At 35.4% G+C, this 18,194-nt stretch overlaps 1 protein-coding gene and 1 long non-coding RNA gene across 2 annotated transcripts in view; both read right to left on the reverse strand.

The window, feature by feature from the left end:
• LOC147070101 (uncharacterized) overlaps positions 1 to 18,194 on the reverse strand; it is a 593,776-nt gene that overhangs the window by 130,029 nt on the left and 445,553 nt on the right. The gene's annotated exons all lie outside the window — the stretch shown is intronic.
• LOC147070106 (uncharacterized) lies at positions 10,400 to 12,891 on the reverse strand. Its single transcript, XM_085949819.1, has 2 exons — positions 11,667 to 12,891; positions 10,400 to 10,782 (listed from the first exon to the last, which is right to left on the reverse strand). Exons 1-2 carry the CDS (start codon positions 11,739 to 11,741, stop codon positions 10,435 to 10,437), a joined length of 423 nt encoding a protein of 140 aa, XP_085805945.1. The 5' UTR covers positions 11,742 to 12,891; the 3' UTR covers positions 10,400 to 10,434.

Here is an 18,194-nt window from a genome sequence, read left to right on the forward strand (position 1 = left end):
TCAGTCATTATTTTATTACGTCGTCTGTTGATATGTATAGCTTGGTCTCCATTTTCATACAGAAAAACTTGAACCAAAATTATTCCCTGTGATTTTTTAAAAAAAGTTATTGGTGAAGACAAATACAAACACTTCAAAATGATAAACACCAGAAAGGCTGTGAAGACACCCCCAAAAATCATAACTTGTTTCAATATTGTGGAGTTATTTTAAAACATCAGAAAATGAAAAGACCAGAGCAGCATTAAATTTCACTGCCATAAGGTAACAGCTTCTACTATGCAAATATACAATAATATTGATGTACCTACTACCTATGTAGGTATTCAACAGTTTTAAGAACACTAAATGATATAGAACCACAGTCTAATCACGAACCGACAATCATTTACGATTTACATAATATTATTATCTCGGCAAGATGACATTGAACCATCCATATCTGTTTATTTGATTCACTGTGGTGCAGTTGAAAACTATGTATTCCGTTTAAAAAACCTACTAGAAAATTGAAGAAAAAAATTAAAAACTTTTTTTTGCAATAGTGAAACAACAGTTGTTATTAAAATAGGTACGAGTAGGTAGGTACCTAATTCGGAAAATATTATTCTTTGCAGATGATACATACTAGGAATTATCGATATTAATGGTATTATAATAATTATATAGTACCTATAGCAATTATTATATTTAACACAAAAAATATTACTCCAGTATTGGAAGATAATGACTTGTTTTTGTGTCTGCACTATGTGGTGCCAGATAATATCTCAGATGGTATTTCAGATAAATCCGGCATTCATAAGAGAAACAAGGTCGATTCTGAAAGATGGATACAGAGAAATACTAAAACCTGGTTTTTTCAATTATTTTTTTAATGGTTTTTTCAAATTATTTTATGTTTGTTTTTGCAAAATCACTTATTTTTCATCAATTTTCTTAGAATTGGGCTCTTATCTTCAAAATTCTAGAAGCTCGTATATTTGTGTATTCCTTCGCTGCAAGGTTCTTTTGTGATTTCACATTATTTTTCGGATTCTGTAGACCTACTAAATTTAGGTCCCGGACCTGTAGCCCTTTTTGGAAATTCAGCCCTGTTTGTAAGGGTAAATAATTACAAATTTGGAGCACATCTGAAAACCGAACAGCTTATATTATATTGTAGACCTTGTAGGACTAATCGTTAATAAATAACCTAACATATTCTCACGAATCAGTTCTTACAACTTTAAGAACTATATACCTACATGCAATATTATCTCAATAACACGAAACGGAACGCAATTTTCAAAGAATCCACGAGCCGGAACGGTATCTTTTAGAATTTCACGAACAGGAACGGCGCTCCGGTGCGTTCCGGTCTATTTCGAGCCCTGGCTTGGTTGTATATTTAATGATGCCAATGTTTAATTTAGACCAGTGGTCCTCAGAAAGTTTTCTTGTGGTCCGCAATTTTTGGGCGTCCAAATGCTAATGCTAAAATTTTAATAAAACCTGTGCAACTGTAAGTATTTGAGCATTGTGTTTTTGTCCTTAAATATATTAATGGTTTTACGTGACGAAATTAACTGCTATCATACGTTATTATATAATATGTTTTCCTTATACGTTAGCGGTGCGTAAAACGTTTCTAATAATTTCAGTAATCCACAGCTGCTGTAAAAAGGTTTAGAAACACTGATTTCGACCATTTTAAGGGACAAATAAACATTTTAAACATAGTATAGAAGTCTGTCAGAAATTTGAATAGATTTAGATGGACTAAAATACCTTGTTCAGCAAGAAAAGAAAAAATACCTACGCCAGAAGGGAAAAGGAATCTGACAAAATTACTGAAAAATATGTGTTTACAATTGACCTACAATGCGTTTTGATATATCCAAAATCTAATGTGTCCAGCGCATAATTTAAAACAAAACTTGCCATTCATAATTTTACTCTCTGCAACCAAAAACGATTGATGGTCTTTGCAATGTTTTGATTGAAGTCGAAAGTGGGCTTACTGCAAATTAGCTTTCCAGTGTAATAATATGTCAATAATTTACTCTTCCTCTTCTGCCTCTTTCTACGACGACGACGACGACTATAAAACCACTATTCTGTATAGTGATGGAGCAGGGGAAAAAACCAGGAAAAAATTTAGTACTCACCAATGCTTTATTAAATTAATATTGCAATGCCACGTAATATCACCAATTTACATTAAAAAAAGGAGAAGGACCACACTCAAATTGAGGTTGAACGATTCGCTCTGTAATTGAAATGAGGTTGAGAAATAAAAAAAACGTGTTCATGCTGATTATATAACTGCGTTTAAAGAAGCCTGGAAAAACCTAAGCCATACCATGTCACAATCTCCGCCTATAGTAATAGGGAACGACTCTACCTACGCTATGACCGGTCCCAAGCCCGGATAAAGGATGAGGGTTCGTCGTAGGGTTAATCACCCAACACGGTAAAAAAAAACCCTGATTACGAACCCCGGACTCCCCATAAACCAACGACCCAAGCAAAGAATTAAGGACAAACGATTATATATACAATGTGGCACATGGAACGTACGCACTATGTTGCAGCCGGGCAAGATGGAGGAGGTTGCAATTGAATTGCATAAGTATAAAATGAGCGTGACTGTATTGCAGGGAATAAGATGGGAGGGCGCAGGTTTCATAAACAAGAGAAACTACACTTTGTATTACAGTGGATCTGCAGGTACGCAGGGTCGCTATGGAACTGGGTTCTTAATCAGCTCTGATATCCGCAGGGCAGTACTAGGATTTGAGCCAATTAGTGAGAGATTATGTAAACTTAAACTAAAAGGTACACTGTTCAATATTACGTTCATCAACGTTTATGCCCCAACTGATGATGCGACCGAGGAAATTAAGGATAGATTCTATGAAGATCTGCAGAGAGCCTGCGAAAAAGTCTTCCCACATGATGCTCTAATTATCTTGGGAGACTTCAATGCAAAAGTTGGAAAAGATGAAGCATTTAAATAAGTAGCTGGGCAGCACAGTTTGCATCAAACGACAATCGATAATGGTGAACGTCTATGCTTTTTAGCGGCTGCAAATAATTTATTAATTAGTAGTACATGGTTTAAACATAAAAATATCCACAAAGGAACCTGGAAACTACCTGGAAGTAATACATGCAACCAAATAGAATGATCACATTCTTATATCAAAAAGAAGAGCGACAACAGTGGAGGATGTGCGCGTCTGCAGAGAAGTCAATTGCGATTCTGATCACTTCCTGGTGAGAGCAAAATTAAAACAAAAAATCTCCTTAATACTGAAAAAAGAAGGCCAGAGAAGAACTAAATGGAGAGCTGAAAAATTGAGGGATGAAGAAATTTTGGATAAATACCAGGAATCTATAGAAACAAACTTAAAAATGACTTTAATAACCGATGATGTGAATGTGGACTGGGAAAATACAAAAAACTGTGTTATCACGAGTGCCACAGAAATTTTGGGGGAAAACAAAGCAAAAATAGATGCAGGATGGTTTGATGATGATTGCAGGCAAGCACTGTTTGAAAAAAAATGAAGCAAGGAAGAAATGCCTACAAAGGGAAACTCGCCAAAATTACGAAACTTATAAAGAAAAGAGAAAAACTGCAACAAAGCTCTGTCGAGAGAAAAAGCGATTGATGCTCATGAGAATACTTCAAGACATGGAATGTCAAAGAAGAAACAATGATCCCAGAAAATTTTACAAGACTAAATCCTATCAACCCTGATTAAACTCCTGTAAGGATAGTGAAGGACAAATGCTGATCAAAAAGAAGGACATTATGGAAAGATGGAAAGGCTATTTCACAACACTTTTAAATCAGGCTTATAATAATGGTCATGAGGAAACGGAAGAAGTATTGTACCACACTGCTGAGGAATTTATTGATGAGCCTACTCTGCCTGAAGTAAGAAGAGCATTAAGAACGCTGAAAAACAATAAAGCACCTGGAACCGACAGGAAACAGCCGAGCTGATAAAGACTGGTGGCCCTACACTGGAAGCAAATATCCACAAGATAATTCTCAATATTTGGGAAAAAGAAATTCTACCTGAGGAATGGAAGATGGGTATAATAATCGTGCCTATTCTGAAAAAGGGAGACAAAACAATCTGCGATAACTACAGAGGGATCACAATTCTAAACACAGCTTATAAAGTTTTCTCATCTGTACTGTATAGCAGGTTAATGATCTATGGTGAGGAAATCCTGGGAGAATACCAATGCGGCTTCCGACCAAATAGATCCACCATAGATCACATCCATCTCATGAGGCAAACTATGGAGAAAGCGCACGAATACAACCTGACACTCCACCACCTGCTTATTGATTTTAAACAAGCTTTCGCCAGTGTGAATAGGGATAAGATGCTGCAAAGCCTAAAAATACTGGGAATTCCCTTAAAACTAGTAAGGCTTATAAAGACCACACTGACGGATACTAATTACAAGCAGATCCAAACAGAGGATGATCGACCATGGTGGCACTATGAAAATAAAAGCAGAAAACGCTGGGCTGGAAATAAGCCAGTCAAAAACTAAGTATATGGTCAGCACACGCGATCAGGTACCGCTGCAGAATATAGTCATAGGACAGCATGCATATGAAGGGGTGGACAAGTTCACGTATCTCGGATCCAGCCTAAATACCCAAAATAAGACAGCAGAGGAGATAAAAATCCGCCTTATCTCCGGGAATAAATGCTGGCATGCCTGCAAGCGACTGGTGGGGTCGAAAATTCTAGGCCGAAGAAGTAAACTTCTAATTTATAAAACGATTATAAGGCCAGTGGTCACTTATATGGCTGTGAGACTTGGTGCTTGACTCAAAACGAAGAAAACAAATTAGCTGTCTTCGAGCGAAATACTCCGGAAAATCTTTGGACCCACGTTGGAAAATGGGAACTACAGAATTAAAATGAGCCACGAGTTGGAAGAGCTGATTGAACAGCAAACAATCATAAGACACTGTAAGTTCCAAAGACTACGATGGGCGGGGCATGTGGAGAGAATGCCTGAAGTTAGAGCGCCAAGGATCATGACGAAGTGGCTACCCCAACGGAAGAGGCCCAGAGGCCGTCCAAGAAAGAGATGGGCTGACGCCGTAGAAATTGACTGGCTTCATATAGGAAGATCCGGTAACTGGAGAAGTGTGGCGAGAGACCGGAGTGAGTGGAGAGCGGTTGTGGAGGAGGCCAAATCCCACCCCGGGATGTAGCACCGTGGAAGAAGAAGAAGATACCATGTTACATATTTATGCCATCATTTTAATAAAAAAAATATTGGTGTTAGATTTTACAAATCCATAGGTACGACCAGGAGGAAAACTAATGACTTATATTCGAGCACTGCAATATAATGGATCTAATAAATGGAAATATTAATTTAAACTGCGTTTTGGTGAAGAATAGCAAGAGCTCCCTCCAATCTCTTTGTCCCTGTACGAATAAATTAAAGTACTATTATGCAACCAAAATTCTTTGCAGCCTTCCTCAACTATATCAAGAAAGGCATGAAATAAAATAACTAAGAATACCTTCAGTTCTTGAAAACAAGTATGGTGGCTGATTATCACTAATTTTATAATAATCTGTCATTTGAAAGCTAACTCGAAAATTAAAATGAATTAAATATTATTTTGTTCATTTATGTGATGCTTATTACCCCTATTTATGCGATTTTATTGAATTTTCCAACATAATGTAGACAAGCAATAGATACTGTAAAACTTGGTGCTGTTTATTTTAATTCAAACATTGTAACTCCCAGCTCAAATCTCAAAAAAACAAAAGCAAACCATGTAACTCCTCTATATTCTATGTTAATAAATATTTTGTAAAAATTACCAGATTTACTCATTTATAACATTAAAATACTAAAAGTGTTCAAATTTCCTAAACCAGTCCGTTTTATTTTAAAACAGTTTTTTGTCATTCCAATATTATCTTTTGAAGAAAATATCGTTGCATAAAAATACATTGCATTTTTCAAAAATATGCATACCAACCTAATTATTGTATTATAACTTATTTATTTCTTATTACGGATCATAAGTTAAAAACAAAAGGTACCTAAGTATACTTATTATTTACTGCGTTTTTGCTTATGAAATTAACAAAATCATAAATAAAAAGACAAATTTTAAGTTTAAAAATGATTTTTTTAAAGATTTGACACTTTTGTGTATACAAAATATTAAGTTTTAAGTAATCTATTATAGACCGAAATATTTAGAGAGCATACACCGTTTTGGCTATTTTGCGAGACTCTGTTGACTGGATCTTCCAAACGGATGCGGTTGTTTTTGTTCGGGATATTTTGACGGGGTACTTAGTGAAAATGGAAAAATGGGAATTTTTCGCGTAATTTACATGGAAAAACAATACAAAATACATGAAAAATCATGTAATTAAATTACTCAAAGGTGTGCATTTAAAAAGTGTGGAAAAAAATGTTTGATGTTAAAACTTGAGGGCCATTCAAAATCAAATTTATAGCTTAATGTAAAAGATAAAAAATTGAAAAATCATGTTAAAAGTTTAAAAAAATATATGTAATCGTATGCACTTAACAAAACAATTTTAAGGTAAATTTAATGGTTCAAGTATCAAGTCACTAAATTTAAAAAAATAATATCTCTCAAGATATAATCTCGAAATCAAAAAAAAGCACATGCACAAACGTAAGCCAATAATAGACAAATTGATGACCTAATAAAAAGTTAAAAAAGTTTGTTGGGTGGTTCAACTTAACGTTCATCAAATATTTCATATCAAATATCTCACGCACTATATGAGAAAAAAATTAAAAAAGTATGCAGAATTGCGCATTAGCTATGCGACAAGAGATTTCATTAAAAAAAATATTTTTAAACCCACGCATTCAGGTTTTGCATACAAACTTAAAAATCAAATAGCGCGCTGAATACAGATGAAAAGGCAAAAAAGAATCGTGCACTAACGGTCACTACCAAGGCACTAGTGTTTACAATTTAAATTTTGAAAAAAATCCAAGTTTAGTGACACAAGTATCCAGCATTTAGCTGGGTCACCCAAATTGAAATCTGAATAAACCCCTTAATGTGCGTGCACAAACGAAAGAAACGCGTGCACAAACGTGCACTAACGATGCACAAACGAATGCACACAAAAAAAGTTGAAATTTCAACATTAGGTGACCCAACGTTTAGCTGGAACACCCAATTTGAAATTGGAATTTTTCGGTTATTATAGGTGCACAAACGAAAAAAAATCGTGCACAAACGTGCACTAACGATGCACAAACAAACGCACCCAAAAAAAGTTGGAGTTTTAACATTGGGTGATCCAGGTAAATGGACCTCAATACGGCTTCTATCTGTTTTCCATTTACACTTAATCCATGATAATCAACATCTTCGTGCTTCAATTTGGAAAGCACCTGTATATATTTTTATTGGTGCGTCGTCAAAATATACTTTGCGAAGCCATTCGCAACAGTCATAGCTGTCACCAAAAACTGTTTTCACCACTCCAATGTCACAATATTATATTATTATTTATCTTACAAATTATTGATGGCTTTCACTGTATCTTTAGACCTCGTGCGTTGATAAATGTTTCGTTATGCATTAATTTATTACGAGTAAGATCCAACGCTAGTTAGGTACTTTAAAAATCCCAATTTTAAGTACGTTTAATAATAAGACAACCAATAAACAAAATTATAAGTAGTTATTATCCACCTTATTGTTTCGAATGACAGCATAAGAATCATGAATCTCCTATATATTATTATCCTACAGATTTGCCCGTTTTTGCGAGCGATTGTGTGCCTTATTCGTCACGTCCGATGGGTTAAAACGCCAAACACACTTATGGAATGTTCGAAATTCAAATAGGTCATATAGAGTATGAAAGGAAGGGTTTTCCGAATTTAAGTTATCTTGCGATATAATATTGATGTTTCTCTAAAGCTTTCCGGCACATACGTCACATTATTGACAATATGGGAATTTATTTTTTCACAATGTTTGCAACACTCGAACCGACTAAACAAAGATGGCCGCTTTAAATTTAAAATGCGTTTTAACCGATATATACAATCAATTTTCACAAACTAATCATAATAAGATTGATCGATAAACATATTAGAACTGATTTATTCAAATTTTTATGAATTAAGTTCTCTGTTTAAGTTAAGTTTCTACACCTCTAACGGAAATCAAGTCTTTTGACACTATAAATTTATTACGCTATGTATACTAACATACGGTATTTCAATTGACTGACCACATATTTACTTATGAGATGCATTCGAGTGACTGTAAGTTGAAGTGAGCACAATTTAATATAACTTAACACAGTCACAAAAAAATCACTTTTAAAAACAAGGTAACATACGTCATTATTTGTTGTTTATGTAAAAAACGACAGGTGATATTATTTACGTCTCCTAATGATTTAAAAATGCACAGCACTATATAATAACTCACATTTATAACAAGCACCCATAGATAACTATAAATATTCAAATAAACAATAACATTTATACGAATTCCGATTAAAACTGATCATTTCATTGAAACGCGGGCGTACGACATTTCGGCGTTTTACGACACCAAGGAAAATTTTAAAATATGATGTCACTTTTTTTTTTTTTTGTAAGGCTGTTGAATCAATTTTTATTTTGAACCAATGAAACTTATATACATTTAATTAGCTCATTATAACCCAAAAATATTTAAAAGGTATCAACCAGTGTTGCCAACTAACATTTTCAAAGTTCAGTAGATTTTTTGATTTTTTCTTCAAAATACCATTGATTGACAAAAATGTATGAAATTCAACGATTGTGTTTGGTGAAAGCGTGCATATTGACATAATCTCACAATTAGTGTCTTTTAAAAAATCATGTAAAAAGTGACTTTTGTTCATCACAAATATCATTATTTCTTCTTTTCCTGACAACAATTTCAGTAGATCTAATGAAATTCCAGTAGACATGGCAACACTGACTATGCGATCAACCCAGTGTTGCCAAGTCAAAATTTAAAAATTCAGTAGATAGACATGGCAACACTGACTATGCGATCAACCCAGCAGTGTTGCCATGTCTACTGAAATTTGCCAATATACTGAATTTTTGATTTTTTTTCGAAATTCAAGAAATCTACTGATATTTGTGTTTCTCCATAATTGTAAATTAACTGATGATTCTTTCAATAATAAACTTGAAATGATTTACGCATGACCTTTTTTGATGTTATACACTTCTAAATTGACATAAAAAGCATTGTAACTCTACCCAAGAGCGCCATTTTATGCCAGCGCTCCATTGGCGAGCCAAAAATCCGACGACAATAAGTCTTCAGATTTTTCTACGTTCTGCTACTGGCCAACAGACGTTCAACGAAACGAGTATATAATTAATTTGACGAGTAAAACAGTCGACTTTGACAGCATAGATAATATACGTATATCTGACAGTTAAATCGTGATGGCGTTAAATGATACCGACGTTTTATGTTTTTTGGGTTATTGGGTGGCAGATAATGTAATAACGAAGCAAAGGGTACACAAATACTGGGTGAAACATTGGATAAGGAAACGAACGACATTATCCCACACAAATTTAATACGAGAATTGCGTTTGCAACCGAGCGATTTCCGCAATTATTTGCGAATGTCGGAGGATGTATACACAGAACTGTATAATTTGGTCTCCCCATTTATTAAAAAAAAAAAATACTATGATGAGGGAAGCTATTTCTCCTCATGATAGATTATGTGCAACCCTGCGATTTTTGGCTGCCGGCGGAACATTCACTGACTTGCATTATAGAACTGCGATTGGAAGACAAACTCTGGGCAAGATAATTCCCGAAACTTGCCAAGTCATCATTGACGTTTTGAAAGGAGAATATTTCAAGGTGTGTATTATATTATACGTCATCTAATAAAGTTGGGCAAATTTACAAATATATCATTAACAAGTAGACATTGGTTGGTCTTATAAAGTGAACGTTTAGTGGATTATTTTACCTATATAAATCATAGACGGCAACATCATAAGAATGGCAGACAAGATGCATTTGAGATAGGTATATATATAGTCACAAATAAGGCCATCGTTGACATGCTAAATATTCAATAGACCATTAGAATGCTGTACCTAGCCAGGACTCTCCATATAGGCTGTAAGCAAGCTGTTTAATTATTCCTGTTGAATGTATTGTAATACTAGTCATATTCTTCGAAAAGCAAGCATGGAATTTGATTTCTAAATGAGGCCACACAATAATATAGGTTTGCTAACATAGCTCAAATACTTACCATTTGTTGTATCGCTTAAGCTAAGGTTTATAGGCATAAAAACAAACAAAAAAACAAATATTTTTACAAGATATTTATTCATACAAAAAACATTAATTTATTATACCGGCTTTTGTACATTTTTGCTTAATATACGATAAACTGGTTGAGTATGAACAGTAGTTGCTGGCATTATTTTGTCACTTTGTCCCATAAAGGCAACTTCATGCATCAGCTTCTCGGCCAGCAATCTTTGTCCCTGTGACATCGATCGTAGTTTCATGGCCATCATTTTGCCAAAAACATCAAATTCATCTTCAGTCTTGCTTAGTTTGTCGGTGATTAATTCTAACACTTTGTTGGCGCTATCATTCGATTTTTTTCGTTTGAACGATGGGGGTTCTGGTGCTCTATTGAGATTCGACCTTGGAGTAGTCGACAACGTGGATGTTGAAGGCGAATATTCTATCTGTAAATAAAATGTTGATTATTTTTTGTTGCAGTTCCCTGATACGCACGAAGAAATGGAGACGATTGCAGAAGAATTTAATAGTAAATGGCAATTTCCAAATTGCCTGGGCGCAGTTGATGGGAAACACATTGCAATCGTGCCACCTGCAGGCGCCGGCTCCCACTTTTATAATTACAAACATTTCCACAGCATTGTTTTGATGGCGATTGCAAATGCTAATTATGAATTTATTTATGTTGATGTTGGAACAAATAGACGTATTTCTGATGGAGGCGTACTAAGAAAATCTGATTTTTTCAAACGTTTAGACGAAGGCAGATTAAAAATACCTGCACCAAAAAAACCTACTGCTAATTCTGATGCACTGCCATTTGTTTATATTGGCGATGAAGCCTTTGCATTACGTAACGATTTCATAAAGCCGTATTCACAAAGGCAATTAAATCACAGTAAAAGAATATATAATTATCGGACATGCAGAGCCAGGCGAATTATAGAAAATGTTTTTGGCATTTTAGCTGCTAGATTCCGCATTTTTCAAGCTCCAATAAACATGAAAATTGAAAATATCAATACAGTTGTATTAACTTGCTGTGTGCTGCACAACTTTCTTCGTCGCAAATCAACACATACTTATACTCCTTCTCATGACCTTGATAGGGAAAATCCTGAGACAGGTTTAATAGAGCTCGGACTGAGGTCACAGGACACCTTAGCGCCTTTGGAAGCAACGACTAATCGGAACTCGACTGCCAATGCTAAGAAAGCGCGAGGAGATTTCGAAAAATATTTTAATACTACCGGGGCTGTCACATGGCAAGAAAGTATGATAAGCAATAGATAAATTAAACCAATGTAACAATTTAGTTAAAATGTTTTACCTCAATACAATCTTCGTTGTTTAACGAGTTGGAGTAACTCTCATCAGGAGACATGTTTTCCAAATCGTCCACCATGCTGGATATTGAGCTTGATTCTGTAAAACAAAATGTAAATTGTTAAAATACAACATAATACTCAAACTTGTTTTTTATTATCTCTCCCCTAAGTACCCATTCCTTCATACGGTTAATATTGATATTGGTATAATTGGTGTAATCCAGTATATCGGGTATTTTCAAAATGTGTTTTCCGCTGTATTCCTCATAACCAAACTGTACCATTAATTTTGATTGATGATTGACGATTTATTGATTGTCTCTGAAGGAACCTAACTCGAGCGATTTTTGATTTTATGATCATTTCTTTTCTTCTTCTTTCGACCATGTCCGATCATAATATGGACCTCCACGGAGTGGAGGTTTGTATTGACAGATTTTGTTTTTACGAGAAATGGATGTCAGCCACTTGCTCAACATATTAGGTCCATACTCTGACTCATACACAAATTGAAATTCAATGTGTACTTGTCAGACCCAGGATTTGAACCTGGGACCCGACCACGACTCAATAAGCCGCGCTTCCACCGCCATGATCGTACCTATATATTATTATTTCTTACCTACCTCAGCAAAGAATAAATAATTTTATTGTGACTAGAAATGATTCATAGCTGTATGTTTTAATTGCTTAATAGTAGCTAATCTAATGCGATGTCACTTTCAGAGATACGACAATGTCATAGTCTGCACGTGTATAATAAATAGCTTTAAAGCATTCCCTCGTACCTATATATTATTATTATTTATTACCTACCTCGGCAAAGAATAAGAAATTTTATTGTGACTAGAAATGATTCATAGCTGTATGTTTTAATTGCTTAATAGTAGCTAATCTAATGCGATGTCACTTTCAGAGCTAGGTACGACAATTTCATAATCTGCACGTGTATAATAAATAGCTTTAAAGCATTCCTACGTACCTTCCATTTGGTCGTTCAAGAACTCCAAATTTTTATAGTACCACAGTTTGGGTAGATAAACTGCGTCTGTGCCGGCTCCGCTTCGATATGATGTCCTTACTTTATTTCTCTCCTTTCTGTAACCCGACCTCAATGTCTGTATTTTCTTTTTAACATCGTCGACCCTTGCCTGCGGCTCCACCTTGATTAAAATCTCCAAAAGTTCCGCATACGCCAAGGACTTGGCATCACGATTCTTGTATAGTGGGCTGGTCGTCTTCCACAACGATGGGTTGTCTTTAAAACAATTAATAAAATCTTCCAAGAAACTTTTCAAATGCACTCGTAGATCTACCATTGTTGTTATCGATGTGAGATGTCCGAACACTTTGAATGACAGTAAAATAATGATGGCGCTGTCGTCCGTCGGCATAGATATAAATAATGTGACGGTAAAGCGTGGTGAACGTACGAATTTCAGCGGCTCGGCGAGTAAAATATCAAACATGTTTGAAATCCAACGAGCCTGGTCTGCGGATTAAAAAGTCCGCAGACCTGGGGTGCTCCACGCGAAAAAAAAGTCCGAAGACTGTAAATCGTCTGACTTGCGTGCCAATGGAGCGCCGGCATTACCCATTAATATCACCATTGTTTACAGTAAATTAATATTATTAGTTATTGTTATTCTTATTGGTTTTAAATCATATCTAATAAACCACATTTTTCACGACGAGATGCAAATTGTAAAACTGACAAATCAGCGAAATGTCAAAATGTCTGACGTAAATGAAAATCCATCCCGAAGGGAAAACTATGGCGCCGTTTATGCACACTTCACAATTATATTAATATACAATACCGCCAAGCCGTCTGCAAGACCTAGCGAGACAGACTGGCGAGAGCCAGTTGGCTCAGCTAGTAATTAATAATTATTAAATATTAGTATTTTGTCAAATATTGTCTATGAATATAAGTATATTGTTTGTTGTCGTTGCCTATCATACGTCAAAATCATCTGTCACATGAGATGCGCCTTTCATGTTTAGGGTACTTATCCGTCTATTTACCACATCCCTGCTTAAGCAATTATAGTGGATAATTATTGTTTTCCCTAGAATTTTCCCAGCACCTAGTAACTACATTGCAGTATTCTATGGTAACAATGTCACGATAATGTCGATATATTTTTCATTTCCTCATACCTATCATTTTCTACACACCCACACCAACACACAATGTTGATGGATGAGCCATAACACACCAGCACCTATGCCACGTACGCTCCATGAAAATAACTAGGATGCCATCTGAACTGAGAGAATCATACTCTGTTTAACACTGCCATGAGACTTGTAGCTCTATAGCACACCGGTGCGCCGCTAGACGTTGGTAGGTGTGTCGCGGTGCATTGCTTTCAAAAAAAACAAATAATTTTGTATATTATACGATAATTACTTAATAACCGAATTTGCGTACATATATATATGTACGGTAATATATTTTAGCACCTGCATGAACTTAATAAAACAATGTAGTCAGAATGAAAATAATATATTGACGTGCTCTGATAAACTAGAAGGAGTTAAGACAAGGATCTCTACAAATGTATCAAAGTGATACACCCCTGTTACAGGCGGGCTTCTCCCGGTGTAAAATAATCATTTAGTAGCTCAAGTCGAAACGTAACCCTGACCTCTAGAAACGGCTTCATAAAACATCTAATCTGATTCCTTGCTCAACCACGTAAGTATTTTTTTATTCATAGGTAAAGGCCTTCGTCCGGTGTGTGAAAATCGCATATTGGGCGGAGGTGTAATTAAGATAAATTTAATTTAATTTAAAAAGTAAAAATGATGATGGATGAAAGAGATAATTTTAAGACTAAATATAAGGATTCAAAATAATAAATTTTGCCGCGCTTGTCGGCAACGTCCAAATTTCGACGCGCCTGCGCCAGGGTGGTCCTCGTGATTCGTGAAATCAAAAAACATCACGCGATAAAATTTGGCCAATCACGAGAGTCCTTTTTGCTGGAATGGCGTGGGTACGCGAAGTTTGAAAAAGAAAAAAGTAATTAGTAAGCGTCCCCTTTCCGATAGGATAGGACCTGCGAAACTTATTGTTAAAACAAAATATGTAAACGTTTAAAGAAAATGTAAAATATAAGAAGACCACGTTACGAGCACGAAAGACCGTGTTTTATTTATACTCCAACCGTTTGAATTTCTTTTTTTTGTGAATCCGGGGTTCGATGGATACCTGAGCTAGCCGCTGGAACCCCGGGGATCTCAAAAGGACCTACCAGACCACCATTAAAAACAAGCAATTAATTTTGGATCCGTCTCAAAAACAATTAACTTTGCTGCAAAAGAAATTTCATCATTACATTCATACAATCAATATGACTGGATTCGAAACCCTTTCGCAACCAATACCGAAAATTCTATAGAACCGCTTTCTCTATAAATTTGAGAGGAATTAGTTGAATTGAGAAACGATGGGACTCTAAAAACTGAATTTTGCCGATGTTCCATTGGCTATTTTCTGGATTTCGGTTAAAAAAGAATATTCTTGGATTTCCGACAAGGCTATTGCAGTTCAGCTACCGTATCTACGATATATGTGTGCAAAAGTTTTTCAACTCAAGTTATAATTAAAAATTTCAAGAATGTAGTATAACCAAGAACAAGTTGTTCTTTCAAATATCAAGTCAAAGAATACACAGGGTGGGGGACTGATAGGCCTCTAGCCTGGGGGATCAGGCTCAGGGGTGGGACTGCGTGGCAGGTCAACCAGATAAGTAAGATAAACACAAATTACTAATTTGCTCACATATTAACAATAGTCGACTGCAGCGCTATTTTACTACGCTGGTATTAATAATTTAAAACATTCGATCGTAGGTTACAATAATTATTTATTATTATTGTGTCAATATTCGACAAACAAATATTCTTAACCAGACAACTAACCATAATTCAAGTGGATGTATTAATAAATACAAACATTCAATACCATTAATTTTACCTCAAACACCATTTTAAAAACTCTATTTTAGAGTATCACACCGTCTTTAACCTTAGCGATAGGTAGGAGGGGCAAATATCCTAGTCTGTGGTCCCCCTTCAGGATGTGGGGTCCATGTTTTGGAGTATAAATTATTTTACATGTGTGTCACTGTCTTCTGCGAAGACCTGTGGTGTGTCGTGGGTGAGAAAAGGTTGCGGGGCACTGATATACACATACCGGTGCAAGTCGGTTTACAGGAAGCCAGGCGGGAACCGCGCCAATTTTCATTGCTGATTTTGGCAAAATTCATGAATGCAAAAATGAAAACCTAACCCAACAAATAATCCAGTAGGTACCTATATCAGCTATTTTCAAAATTTGTTTGCCGCTGGCTTCCTATAAACGGACAAGAACATACCTACCTACCTGCACTGTTTGAAAACACCTCAGAAACATTGATACTTGAAAAAATATGACACCCAACAGGATTCGAACCTGTATACATTGAATTCTGGCCGTGCATGTGCTTTTCCAATTTAGTCACCAGTATTATATCCAATTACGGCATAACTAGCCGTAATGTGACGGAAGCTTTTTACAAATTATGCTAGCATTATTGACCTTTACGGCTTGGTCAGAATACAATGGGACACAGCTTCCAGCAGTTCCATTAATCGAGCAGATATGTTTTAAAATTGTGTATGTTCATAAAGAATGTCACCCTCACAAATATTGTGATATAGTATATTCTATAAGATCCCTTTAGAGCACAGTGTAATTAGTAATGTAATGCTTTCTGCAAATATAATAATATTTTATAACTTAACAGCTGAGCAAAGGAAAGGGTGAAAAAATGAAATTCAACATTTATCATAAAACATCAATAATTTATTAAAATACTTAAAACTACCTATCTATTAAAAATCATCAATCCAAGAGGTACTTAACTGGGTGGTCGACTTAAACTTAAAAATGTAAGGAGGTGTAACATGTAATTTCTTTGCTTGGTCTAAATATATTATAAAAATCATCAATGTTATAAAGGAAAAAATCAATGTGGGTAGGTAGTTACATAGGTAAGTATTAAAAGTAATAAACTTCTGTGACCAATCAAAACGTGGGCGGACATTCTTCTCCGGATGAGCACCATGGTGTAGAGTAGAGAGCCGTTACACGGCCTAACTCGTCTGGCTCGTAGCAAAGCTATATTGGCTTCCTGTGGGTCTATTCTATGCTTATCGACCGCTAAAGTGATAAAGTGAAAAATATTATCAAACTTAGGGTAGGTTTGTATCAAAATATTAGCACTTATTGTAACAATTACACGAAGCCGGTTTTTATTGTTGCAATAAGTGCTATATTTTAACAGCACCTATCTTGCTGCTGTTAAAATATCGCACTTATTGCAACAATAAAAACCGGCTTCGTGTAATTGTTACAATAAGTGCTAATATTTTGATACAAACCTACCCTAAGTTTGATACTATTTATCAATTTAGTTTTCGATAAGTATAGAATAGACCCACTGGAGTCGATTCGCATACGACACAGCTCGGGCCATGTAAATCAAATCATCCACATTATGGTGAGCGTGGAATTTGTTCAAACAATTCTCATACTGCAAACAAAAAAGCATTGATAAGATTAAGCAAACGTGTACAGAAATAAACAGAATATTACTTAAAGTATTTGCTGTATAAGCGTATACATACTACGTAGTCAACAATTTATTGTTTTTACATTTCATTGCTTGTTTGACCATTAGATGGGTGAGCAGCACATTGCATAGATAGCAGTGGTGAAGGGTGGAGGTAGGCTGTTAAGAACTGCCATAAATAGTGCACATTAAACTTTGTCAGTGATGCATATTTTTTTCATTGAAATAAGACAACTTACAGATGGTGTTGGGTTAGTTTTTTTAAATTCAATTAAACCCTGCAAAAACAAGTCTTTTACAGATTAACATCCACCATAAATTTTTTTGGAATACACTTTTTTATCCGAAATTGCTCCATTAGATCACCCTAGTCATATAGATACACATATTTCGGACCATGAATTGGATCTACAATATGGCTGCTGCTCTCTATAAAGACGTGCTTGGTGCAGTGGCGCACCCAGGGGGTGGGCCAGGGGGCCCTGGCACCCCCCAAAATAAAAATTATCAGAATGTAATTCACCAGCACATTTATAGAAAAATTTCTTAGATTTTAATTTCTAACACAAAAATCTCGAAAATGTCGGGGTTTTTAGAAACCCAATCCCTAATGGAACTGTCAAAAAATTCTCGGTATCCACTCGAATTCCGGACTGGTGTACACTGAGGACAATAGACAAAAGACCGATAAACGAGAAATTAGGCTGTATTGTGTTGAAGAGGTTTGTGTATAAGTTAAATGCAATAATACTTTTTTTTTGTCCATTGTCAATTAATATTTTGGAACCTCAATATTAAAAAATCGACAATAAAAATTCGTCGAAAAGAACGACTAAAACCACCACAGTCGGCGGTGGTGTAAATCAAAAGAACATTTTTTTCGGTGGAATTTGGCATACATAT

Source organism: Rhyacophila brunnea, unplaced genomic scaffold (genome assembly GCF_057557595.1).
Source record: "Rhyacophila brunnea isolate RB1 unplaced genomic scaffold, BYU_Rbru_1.0 scaffold_22, whole genome shotgun sequence".
Lineage (NCBI taxonomy): Eukaryota > Metazoa > Arthropoda > Insecta > Trichoptera > Rhyacophilidae > Rhyacophila > Rhyacophila brunnea.

What these genes read in the sequence shown, in the direction of transcription:
- LOC147070106 (XM_085949819.1), bottom strand. Translation starts at nt 11,741, where the DNA reads ATGGTGGACGATTTGGAAAACATGTCTCCTGATGAGAGTTACTCCAAC. An exon ending in ACAACGAAGATTGTATTGAG is followed by an intron (nt 10,783 to 11,666) that starts GTAAAACATTTT and finishes TTTTATTTACAG; the next exon opens with ATAGAATATTCGCCTTCAAC.